This window comes from Sphaeramia orbicularis, chromosome 11 (assembly GCF_902148855.1).
Source record: "Sphaeramia orbicularis chromosome 11, fSphaOr1.1, whole genome shotgun sequence".
NCBI classification, from domain to species: Eukaryota; Metazoa; Chordata; class Actinopteri; order Kurtiformes; family Apogonidae; genus Sphaeramia; species Sphaeramia orbicularis.
This window is the reverse complement of record NC_043967.1, coordinates 2,911,211-2,923,107: the sequence shown is the minus strand read 5'-3', so window position 1 is coordinate 2,923,107 and position 11,897 is coordinate 2,911,211. Positions and strand designations below refer to the sequence as shown.

At 39.2% G+C, this 11,897-nt stretch overlaps 1 protein-coding gene across 1 annotated transcript in view; it reads right to left on the bottom strand.

The window, feature by feature from the left end:
- LOC115427998 (low affinity immunoglobulin gamma Fc region receptor III-like) overlaps window positions 1–8,151 on the bottom strand; it is a 10,794-nt gene extending 2,643 nt beyond the window's left edge. Inside the window, exons 1-8 of the mRNA XM_030146765.1 lie at window positions 8,100–8,151; window positions 7,941–8,000; window positions 6,102–6,347; window positions 5,772–6,017; window positions 2,249–2,374; window positions 1,711–1,776; window positions 1,395–1,460; window positions 1,028–1,094 (exon numbers count right to left, since the gene is read on the bottom strand). Coding sequence (XP_030002625.1) covers window positions 1,063–1,094; window positions 1,395–1,460; window positions 1,711–1,776; window positions 2,249–2,374; window positions 5,772–6,017; window positions 6,102–6,347; window positions 7,941–8,000; window positions 8,100–8,130 — 873 coding nt within the window. The 5' untranslated portion in view covers window positions 8,131–8,151 and the 3' untranslated portion in view covers window positions 1,028–1,062. The remainder of the gene's footprint in view (window positions 1–1,027; window positions 1,095–1,394; window positions 1,461–1,710; window positions 1,777–2,248; window positions 2,375–5,771; window positions 6,018–6,101; window positions 6,348–7,940; window positions 8,001–8,099) is intronic.
- Window positions 8,152–11,897: the final 3,746 nt, after the last annotated feature.

Sequence of the window (11,897 nt, the reverse complement as noted above, 5' to 3'; positions counted from 1 at the left end):
TTTGTAGATCTGATCTGTTATGCATATGTATAAAATGATAAGTCAAGACATAATATTGATAACATTGTACTTATATTTCTTTACAAATTTAATTTTTTTCAGGTTATTCACATCCTTTTTATTTGGATAGTTTGTAAATGTAAATATTGGCAGAATTGAATGTCATTTTTTGCACTAAAGGCATTTGGAGTTGTCATTATTTATTGGCTATCATGTTATTATTTCACTGGTCCAGCTCACTGCAGATTAAATTGGACTGAATGTGGCCCCTGGAAGAAAAGGAGTTTGACAGCCTTAGTATAGAGGAATATATACTATATGGAAGTATATATACTATCTAAAGAGACATATACTATACAGAGGTATTTGTACAATTTAGAGATACATATACTATATAGAGGTATATATACTATATATAGGAATATGTACTACATATAAATATATATATGCTGTACTGTATAAAAGTATATGTACTATATAGAGGCATTTGTACTATATAGAAGTATATATATATATATACATATATATATATATATATATATATATATACTGTATTGTATAAAGGTATATGTACTACATATATACTACATAGAAGTATATATACTGTATAGAGGTTAATGTGCTGAAGAGAGGTATAGTTACCTCCGCCAAGGAGGTTATGTTTTTGCCAGGGTTTGTTTGTTTGTTTGTTTGTTTGTTTGTTTGTTTGTCTGTCCGTTAGTGTGCAACATAACTCAAAAAATTATGGACAGATTTGGATGAAATTTTCAGGGTTTGTTGGAAATGGGATAAGGAAGAAATGATTAAATTTTGGTGGTGATCGGGGGTGGGGGGGCCCACGGGGGTGGGGTGGGGGGGCACTGATCAGCCTTGGCGGAGGTCTGCGCTCTCCGAGTGCTTCTAGTTACTATATATAACAGAGGGCTCTAATCTGTGCTTTTTCAGATGTCTGGTATAAATATGTCTCTGTATGGTCAAAAACCATTATGTCTCCATTTTGCAGAGTCTGACTTCCTGTCAGTCTCACCTGTTACAGATTCAGCGTCCTGTTCTGTTCCAGGTTCATGTCAGTGTGAAGGTAGACACAGCTGGTTCTTCATCAGAAGTAGGACATGGATCCAGAACATACATGAACAATATGACATATATTACTCTGTCCTGGTTACTGTTAATAAACCAGTAAACTCTAATGAATGTGTCCCTGTATGGTCAAAAAGAACTGCAGTTACTGTTTTCCTGAGTTCATCACAGGTGAAGGTGGAGTGAATACTAATCCAAATGTTCATCTTTATCATGTTTATGATCAGAGCTCATGTTACCATTGTATTATTTCTTAGTAAACTATGCTGGTTATGATCTGCTCTCACAGTGATGTTTCTGTAGATGTTTTGTACCTTTGTCTGTGGTCTGAGGTTTTCTGCTCTGGTTTATGTCACTAACGCTCCAATTATCAGCAGCATCTAAACAACATGTGTGAAAACATGACAAAATGTGAATTTACAACAAACTGCACCTCAGACATTTACAGCTGCAACAAAACATACAAACCACTATTAGATGAACATTTATTCTATTTGAATGTGTTATGTCTGTATCTAATGTGGGAGTGGATGGTCCGTCTGTACAAGTCAGACCTGGATGGATGGATGGATGGATGGATGGATGTTTTCATCTGATCAACAGTACTTGGTGTTTCCAGAGTTGTGATACCTTCCTCTTTCTTGTCTTTTTTCACCACAGCGTGCGTGTCCTCATTCATCTTGATCTCCAGTAGAACTGAAAGTAACAGACAATGGAAAATATTCAGTAAATCATTTTATTTTTTCTTTTACATTCATCAGATGTTCTATATGTCCTCTATGTTCCACTGACCTGTCCCTGATAAAAGAGACTACATATCACTCAGCTGGTTCTGAACTCCGTGGTTGGGCTGTTCAATAAACAAACCCATTTATGTGTGTAGGTACATGTAGGTGTGTTCTGCAAAATGACTTCTACAGATCTGAGCAAAGGGAAGATGACTGAACCTATAATAGAAGTGGATCTGAAAACCATGAACAGAGCAGCTGTATGAGGAGTTCCACTCATAAACCTGTCACAGCTCCACCTGCACTTTAATGTTGATCTAATCTAGTTGTTGTAGTTCTAGGTTGTGCAGGTGTTAGGCATTCAGTCATTACCTGTTTTAACACCAGTTTTGATCCATTCTATTGTTAGTACCAGTTTTTATTTCTTCTATCGTTTGTACCTAGCTGTTTCTTCCAGTAGAATAGTCCAATCACCAGCAGTTGCAGCACTAACACCACACTAACAGCCACCCACAGTAGCAGCAACAGCAGCCGGGAATGCTGGGTAAAATCCACCACTCCTGTTTCTAGGAGGAACAAATAGGTGCAAAAATAAATATACAATAAAATTAAACTGAAAAATAGAAATCTAATGAAGTTGCTGCATTGTATGGATTTCAAAAGGATCACAACATTATATTTTATTTACAATATCCTGAATATTGGGGGAGGGGCATTTGGGAGGGGGCTTTTTTTTTATCCTTTATTAGCAGACAGGACAAGAAAAGTGTGGAGAGAGGGGATGACATGTGGAAAAGGACCAGGACTGGGGATGTGACCCGATAAACACTGGACCAATGAGAACTATGAGATGAACCACTGGGGAAACCCAACACCGAGTTAACCACACAGACACACAGACGGAAGGTTTAACACTAACAGAGGAAATAAAGCAGCAGAAAAGCAGCAGCTGTGCATGTTTTAGTCAGAGGTGTTTGGTGTCTTAAAGACGACTGACAGAACAGTACTGTGGAGAAAATACTGGAAATGGAACCGACACACAGTGATGAAGTGGAGTATGTTGGTGAGGCTAGTGCTAGGACCCCTAACCCTAACACTGTTCCTAACCCTAACCCAAACATTATTCCTAACCCCTAACCCTAACACTGTTCCTAACCCTAACCCCTAACCCAAACACTGTTCCTAACCCCTAACCCTAACACTGTTCCTAACCCTAACCCCTGACCCTAACACTGTTCCTAACCCCTAACCCTAACACTGTTCCTAACCCTAACCCCTGACCCTAACACTGTTCCTAACCCTAACCCCTAACCCTAACACTGTTCCTAACCCTAACCCCTAACCCAAACACTGTTCCTAACCCCTGACCCTAACACTGTTCCTAACCCTAACCCCTAACCCTAACACTGTTCCTAACCCTAACCCCTAACCCAAACACTGTTCCTAACCCCTGACCCTAACACTGTTCCTAACCCTAAAACTGTTCCTAACCCTAACCCCTAACCCTAACACTGTTCCTAACCCTAACACTGTTCCTAACCCTAACCCCTGACCCTAACACTGTTCCTAACCCTAAAACTGTTCCTAACCCTAACCCCTAACCCAAACACTGTTCCTAACCCTAACACTGTTCCTAACCCTAACCCCTAACCCTAACACTGTTCCTAACCCTAACACTGTTCCTAACCCTAACCCCTAACCCAAACACTGTTCCTAACCCCTAACCCTAACACTGTTCCTAACCCCTAACCCTAACACTGTTCCTAACCCTAACCCTAACACTGTTCCTAACCCTAACCCCTAACCCTAACACTGTTCCTAACCCTAAAACTGTTCCTAACCCTAACCCCTAACCCTAACACTGTTCCTAACCCTAACACTGTTCCTAACCCTAACCCCTGACCCTAACACTGTTCCTAACCCTAACCCCTAACCCTAACACTGTTCCTAACCCTAAAACTGTTCATAACCCCTAACCCCTAACCCTAACACTGTTCCTAACCCTAAAACTGTTCCTAACCCCTGACCCTAACACTGTTCCTAACCCTAACCCCTAACCCTAACACTGTTCCTAACCCTAAAACTGTTCATAACCCCTAACCCTAACACTGTACCTAACCCTAAAACTGTTCCTAACCCTACCCCCTGACCCTAACACTGTTCCTAACCCTAACACTGTTCCTAACCCTAACCCCTGACCCTAACACTGTTCCTAACCCTACCACTGTTCATAACCCCTAACCCTAACCTGTGTGTGAACTCCCTCCTCTGGCCTCTGGGCTTTGGTTTGTAACAGAGTGAACTTTGCTGTTGTTTTATTTCTTTTGTTTGCAGAATGTGCTCCTTCCCTTTGTGCCATCGAGCCAGTTTAGTTTGGAGTCTAGAATGTATAGAATGTATAAGTATAGTTCTGTTAATTTACTGTGTTTACTGTGTTGTATAGGTTAAAATAGCCCCACCCACCCACACACACACACACACACACACACACACACACACACACACACACACACACACACACACATGTTTCCCCAGTGCCTGACAGTTGAAAAATAACCCAGTGTGAAGTGCTGCAGAGTATTTATGTGTAAGGTTCGAACACCACTGTGGTTTTAGTTAACTCCACTGCTGACGCAAAGTGAAGTTAAATAAAGACTGAAAAACTCTGAGATATGTTTGTTTCTAGTTCTGTTGAATTGTACACACATGCACGGAATGAACATTTATGAACCCTTTAGTTCAATGTCAGCCTGTTTAGATACTGTATGTGTACATCAACACCTACAGTTTGCATTCAGATTCATGGAAGTTTGAGCTTTAGACAATAAAACTGGAGGTCATTTTTGATCACACCTTCAAATTTTTATCTATACAACAGTGTCTTTTTCTAAAACTAACCAACTGTTTCTAATGTCTAAACGTACCCATAAAAGTCAACACCTTTTAAATGTGACTGAAAATATGGAAATGTAAATAGGAAATGTTTTCTTGATAGAGAAATCTTCATGTTGGAAACAGACGATGACAACATTTTTCCATTAAACTAAATGGTTTATGACCCCATGAGACAATGCTGCTCTGTTATTAACCTTCCCATACTTGGGGGGGGGGGGGCGGGCACAGTGAAACTGAAACTGAAACTTAAGATGCTTTACTAATTCCTCTATGTCTCCCGTTGTTGTACACCTCATTTTCCTTTCCCCTACCTTCAGAATCTTTTCTCAGAGGGGTCAGGACGTTTGTTGCCCCCACCAGAACTGGGCCCAGATGACGGCCTTGTGTTCGCTCTGCCGCTACATTCACAAGCTTCGCTAAGTAGAGAATCAAACACATGACATTCCTGTAAATGAATCACATGCTGTGGACGAATGTTTGAACAGATTGGAGGGATTCCACCCTTTAGGAGAAATGGAAGCTTTGACAGTGTTCCAGTGGACCTGGTGTGGTCTGTTTGGACCTGGTGTGGTCTGTTTGGACCTGGTGTGGTCTGTTTAGACCTGGTGCGGTCTGTTTGGACCTGGTGCGGTCTGTTTAGACCTGGTGTGGTCTGTTTGGACCTGGTGCGGTCTGTTTGGACCTGGTGTGGTCTGTTTGGACCTGGTGCGGTCTGTTTGGACCTGGTGTGGTCTGTTTGGACTGGTTCTGCCTCAACACCATGTTGGCTATGTTCTGGCCAAAACAATGCAGCGTACGTGTGACGTCATCGTGCATGCGCAACGAAGGTGGAATTGATAAGCAGAATCGTTAAGCAGGCAAACGATTCCAAGGAATCGACCTACTGGGATCTGGTTCCCAAAAAGAACTGGTTCTCAATTCCCATCCCTAAATACAAACTCACTCTGCCAAAACTTCATTTATCTCTGAAAACCTGAATAAAAACTACAGAATGTGTAAGTACAGTTCTATTGATCTACTGTGTTGTATAGGTTAATATGGACCCCCCCCCCAATAAAACTCATGTACCTGTGACTCTCAGCCAGGTCTCTGGTGACTGTCCGAGTCCAGAGATGCTGCATTTGTACCGTCCTTCATCAGACTTGGACACTCTGTGGATGGTCAGGTTTTCTGTGGAGTTCCTTTTGACAATGACATTGTCTTTATAGAAGACGATGTTTCTGAGTTTGGGCGACGTCTTGTTTCTGCAGCGCAGAGTTACAGCTTCGCCCTCCGTCACAGGATGGGTCGGACTCTCCAGGATCACAGAACCAGCTGTGTGAGATCAGAGAAAAGCTGACATTGTCATGCCTTAGTGATGTTTGAGCTGCTTATGTCAGGTCATTTGAAGACTTGTACCAGTGACGGTGACGTGGACGGAGCTGCTTCTTCGTCCTGTTCGGTCCTCACACCAGTACTGTCCACTGTCTGATGCGAAGGCGAAGTCGATGGTGCAGGTCGCTGAGGTTACCGTGCTGGTGGAACACTTCAGTTTGGTTCCATTGTTCTTCACCGTCCATTCAGTTGAACCTTTACTGTCCTCACAGGTAAAAGCGAGGGGCTCATACTCAAAGAGCTGCAGGCGGGTGGGAACGATACGAACGGCTGCATTTGAGAAAGAAGAAGGAATACCTCAGCAAAAAGGAAACTACTGACGAACACACTGATAAAAGAACATGTTATCTTCACAGTGAAGCATCGCAGCAGCTGCAGACTTTCAGAGATTCAAATCAACAGATGTTTCTAAAAATGACATGAAGACAAAACTAATGTCCATGAGGTTCATACATACACTGGATTAATCTGTACGTCAGAGTCAGAACTCAGAAGCTGAAACATGATAAAAAGACATTTGAAAAAAGACTCAAATGCTTAATTGAGACCAAATGAAAAAAAAGATGATTAAAATCAGATAAGGGTCTTAAAAATGTTTGCCTTTGTTAGAAATTGAACTTGACAATAAACTCAACTACATCAGTAAAAATACAAACAGAGCGATGACAACGCTTCAGTAAAACATCTGCATTCAAACCATAGATACAGGATGAAACTATTATCAGGAGAATCTACCCAAAGTATTAAAACGTTCAGATCTGCCTCAAAAAAGAGATTTTATTTAAAGGGACTTCTGGTTAAATAAAGGTTAAATAAACAAATAAATAAAAGTTAAAGTCAGAGTCGTCTTAGGGTTAGCATGTATTGTAGCTTATTCTACACCCTCGAGTTGGGATAATATTCATGAAGTTAAAAAAATAAATGCACAGTATGTTTTTAGGACTTTTTTCCGTTTTGATATTATTTACTTGATATTATTTCAAGGTCACAGACTCTAACCTTCACCCCCTGAGCAAACGATTTTAACCCACAGCAATTTTAATCAGTTCCTCAATGGCATTCACTTATTAAAAGAAGTTATTATTATTTTTTTTTTTTTCCAGAATGAGTTCATTATTAGAAATTATGATTTTTTTATGGATGCTTTTTTTTTGACTGATTCCCCTACCCTTTATAATGGATATAATTGTGATGGGGAAAAAAAATAAAAATAAATACATATTACCCAAAATGTGAAAAAAAAATACATATGCCTTAGCTTTATGTCAGAGTGATGTATAACAATTGCCTCTATATATGTACCAAGTTTGAAGTTAATTGAAACAAAATTGATGCTTTTATATTTATATTTGAAATTTCACCCACTATAAGAAAATGGACATTTTTAATTTTAATTTTTTAAATTTATTTATTCATTTATTCATTTATTTATTTATTTATTTTTTCTTTGACCCACTTTTCCCAAAATGTAATGTCATCTATTCTGGGCCACTGGCAATCTATAAACTCAATTTGGTATGAATTCAACTGATAGTTTTGCTGCTAAAGTGTGAACAAACAAACAAACCAAAAACAATTCCTCTTGCTTCCCTTTCAGGGGGTGGGATAACAATAATAAGTATTGTAGAGATTCACCAGTCAGAAAAGAAAATAATGCAAAAGGTGCAACAAGTCTAAAATTATGCAGTAACACAACACAAAATACTGTATAAAATGAGATGAAAACTATAAAAGACTAAATAAAAAGATGCAGGAAGACACAAAGGACATTACAGAGCAGTTGTTTAGTGTATTATTGACCGTGAACGAGGCTTAAACACATACAATCGTATCTTTGGATGTTGAATTTTGTGTCGTACTCACCAGACGTCTGAGCGTCACACATGTGCACATGTGCAAACAGCAGCATCAACACACGTACGACTGTAGAAACAGATATAGAGGATGATGTAAAACCCTTTAAAAGTGCCCAAACACACCTGCCTTCACATGGATTCTGTGTAAAAGCTGCTCTGTACTCACACAGTCTGATGGACAGCCCTTCAGCCTCCATTCTGTCGACTGACTGAAGCCCTTCAACTACAGCTGAATATAATGGGCTCTTCACCACTTCCTGTTCCTCTGCACGGTTATTTCTAAACTAATACTCAGTTTCAGCCTCTGTAAGAAGAAACAAATACGTGAATAAATAAATAATGATAATATTCTGAAAATGATGGTTTCTTTTAGAATGTGGTTTGTTACAATATATGAGTGTTTCGGTTTTAAGTTTACATTGAAAGTAATTAAAGTGATAAAAATGGATACATAGAAAAAGGATAAACAGCGTCTAAAACAAACCAGTGACAAACCTCCAGCAGCTTCAAAAAGAAAACAGAGTAAACATCATCAAAATAGATGGAAACTAAAATTATCCATCTGTCCGTCTGTCCATCCGTCCATCCATCTATCTATCTATCTATCTATCTATCTATCTATCTATCTATCTATCTATCTATCTATCTATCTATCTATCTATCTATCTATCTATCTATCTATCTATCTATCTATCGTTCGTAATGAAAATGGTGGTCATGTGACTATAACTACAATTAAATGTATAATGCAATATTATTGACTAATAAAAATGAGAGTAAATGTAGTTTACAAAACAAAAACTGTGAAAAAATGTCTCTTCATTTTCGTTAACGAGACAAATTGGCGTTATAATTTTTAGTTGCATTACTTAGATACAGGTGCACCTGCAGTGAAACTGTGAGGTCTGCAGGTTACCAGACTTTTCACACCCAGGTGGTCCGCCTCCTCTGGTTCACACCTGAAGTCTGGACAGTTCACTCTCTGTCTCATGCTCCAAACGTTCAGGGTCCAAAAAGACCTACTCCAGGTCTGGGTCCACATGGTAGAGTGCTGCAACCTGAACCGAGCCCGAAGGGACCTGATGGGCTCAGTTCGGATGCAATGGACTCTATGCACAGCCCCACTACTTCCTGAACTTCAGGTGGTTCCTTTATTTCCTGTCTTTCATTATTGGACACACTGATTAATCCAGGTGTGTCTAATTAATCAGTCACAGCAAGAAGTAGCAGACACACCTGGATTTACCAGTGTGTCCAATAACGAAAGACAGGAAATAAAGGACCCACCTGAAGTTCAGGAAGTAGTGGAGCTGTGCATAGAGCCCATTAAGGCCATCTTCCCATCTTCCCATCCGTCCATCCATCCATTGTCCGTCCGTCCATGAAATGACTGTGAAAATGTGGTTTATTCACATTGGATAAACTGTAACCGAGACAGTGTTTTTGATTATTACACCTGGTCAAAGGTGATTAAATAGGATTAAGAAGAGGAGTGTGTCTAAAACAGAACTGTACCTTTATGAACAACAGACATTTTTATGATTTACTTTGTGTCATCTTTTCTATCTTTCTTAAAACACCATCACTGACCATGTTTAATTCAGAATGTAAATGTGTAGACTGAGCTATAATAAAAGTTAAAAAACATATGAATGTGACTGGACCTACCATTAACCTTCGGTTGAACTGACCGCTGCATCTTATCAGAGTCATAAATGTGGTTTTATATTAAATATTACACATGTTGGCGTCACTGAAAAGTCCCGCTGGGCTGTAAACCTGCAGGTCTTTCACTTTCTGTTCTGTCTTGTGATTGGCTGCAGGAGCTGTTGTAGTATTTTATAGCAGTGTTGACCTGGAAACTGGATCAAAGGTCCACGGCCTTGTTTATCTGTCACTCATTAACTGAGGCTCACATATGGTCGTATGTGTGGGTCAGTGGGCCGAGTCCACAGGACGTCTGTTCGTTCAATTCCATGTGATTCCACCTGTTTGAGTTTTTCTGATTCAGAAACAGCAGCAGTTGTGTCTGTGGTTTTGGAGCAGCTTCATTTTTACTTGATTAAGGTGTTGGGCCGTGTAGTTTTGACCTGACACTAGAAAAGTCCAAAAGGTAAGAAATTCTATTTGTGTTTTTTTCATTTTATTTTGTCTTGGACACAGTGACACTGCCCACGTCAGGAGAGGCATATGTAGATAATCAGATCAGCTGTCCTGACACAAACATATGACAAACAATAGAAGAATAAGGAGGAAAAATATCCCTTTAGTTTATGTTTTCCATCATATTATTGCTTTGCAGAATGCAGATGTGTGAGATCTAATGCCATGAAATATGTCTCATGTATAAACGTATTATTTATCAGATTATAAAAGTCATATTTCAGATGTCATATGTTAAGTTGCTTCCTTTGTTTATTCATGTTGATTCAGACCCTGAAGTTGAGTTTTTTATTTTTATTTACAGGTGTTCATCATGTTTCAGATGGACGACCTGGGTGTACGCAGTGCTCCGATTTCCCATCATGCTTTTGTCTTCCTTCTCCTAACACAAGGATATGGAGGTAACAAATGCCAACAATAATCCATTTATCCTCAGAATATAATATAGTGTTAAATATGAGACTTAGACACAGATGAAATGCACTGCTGTCCATAAAAAGTGTTGTTTTCAGACACATTTTATCACCTTTGACCCGGTTAATAATTACACACTGAGTCCGAGTTACACTTTATTTATAACACTTAATCAAATTGTCATCATTTCATGAGAAAATGAACAAATATTTTACTCCAGCTTTATGAGTGACAGTGCATTAGCCATTACTGTATTTGAATTAAACTATTTTTTATTGGACTATTTACTTTATTTGCACTATATTTTATGTGTATTCTGTCGATGCTGCTAAATTGTTTCTATGGTAACAGTGACAATAGGTGTGTTTTATTCTACTTAATTGTGTTTATTACATACTTTTATTACTTTTATCTATTCCAGTTTATGGAGCTGATGTGGAAACACTAAAAATCTGAGAGAAAAATCTAAAGTCCATCATAAAACTTTGTCTATTTTTTTCCCATTCCTTCTCATCTGTCTGTTTTTCATCCATACTCTTAAGTGTCTCTGAGGATAAAAATCCTACTGACAGAAGTGTTTTCGTTGTATCATTGTTCAGCTCTGGCTCAGTCTCAGCCAATAACAGCAGTGATGGGCGATGACATCACTCTGCCCTGTCACGTGACCCCTGTCCAGGACGTCAGCGAACAGATGGTAGAGTGGTCCAAACTGCGCACGGAGCCCCGGTTTGTGCACGTGAGGCGATCCGGTGAAGACCGCCTGGTGGACCAGAACCCAGAGTTCAGCAGGAGGACGTCCATGTCCCTGGGTGGACTGACCCGGGGGGACGTCTCCCTTACACTGTCCAGAGTCCGACTGTCAGATGAGGGGACGTACAGATGCTTCATCCCAAGTCTGAAAATGGACACCACGGTCCAGCTGCATGTCGGTAAGGAATTATTATTATGATTGTTATTATGATTATGATGATGATTATTATTATTAGTAGTAGTACTATTATTACTAATATTGTTATTATTATTATTATCATTATTATTGTTATTATTACTGCCCTGCAATGAACTGGCGACTTGTCCAGGGTGTACGTTATTCATTACAGTACATTATAGTTATTATTCCTTCTTTCTTTTTCTTTTTTTTTTTGTCTGGTTCAGGGAGTTTCTTCAGTAGAAATAGTCCTTGTACTGTTGGATATGCTTAGTGTTAGCTTAGCGCTGTTAGCTTAGCACTGTTAGCTTAGTGCTGCAGAGTTTCATTGGTCTGTTATATTATTTTTATTATTATTTATTTATTTCTGACATACACTGGGCTCAGGCTGTTGGACTGGTTTATATATTTGACCAGTTTGGGTTTGGATTTTAAACAGTCTGACTGAATAACTAATAA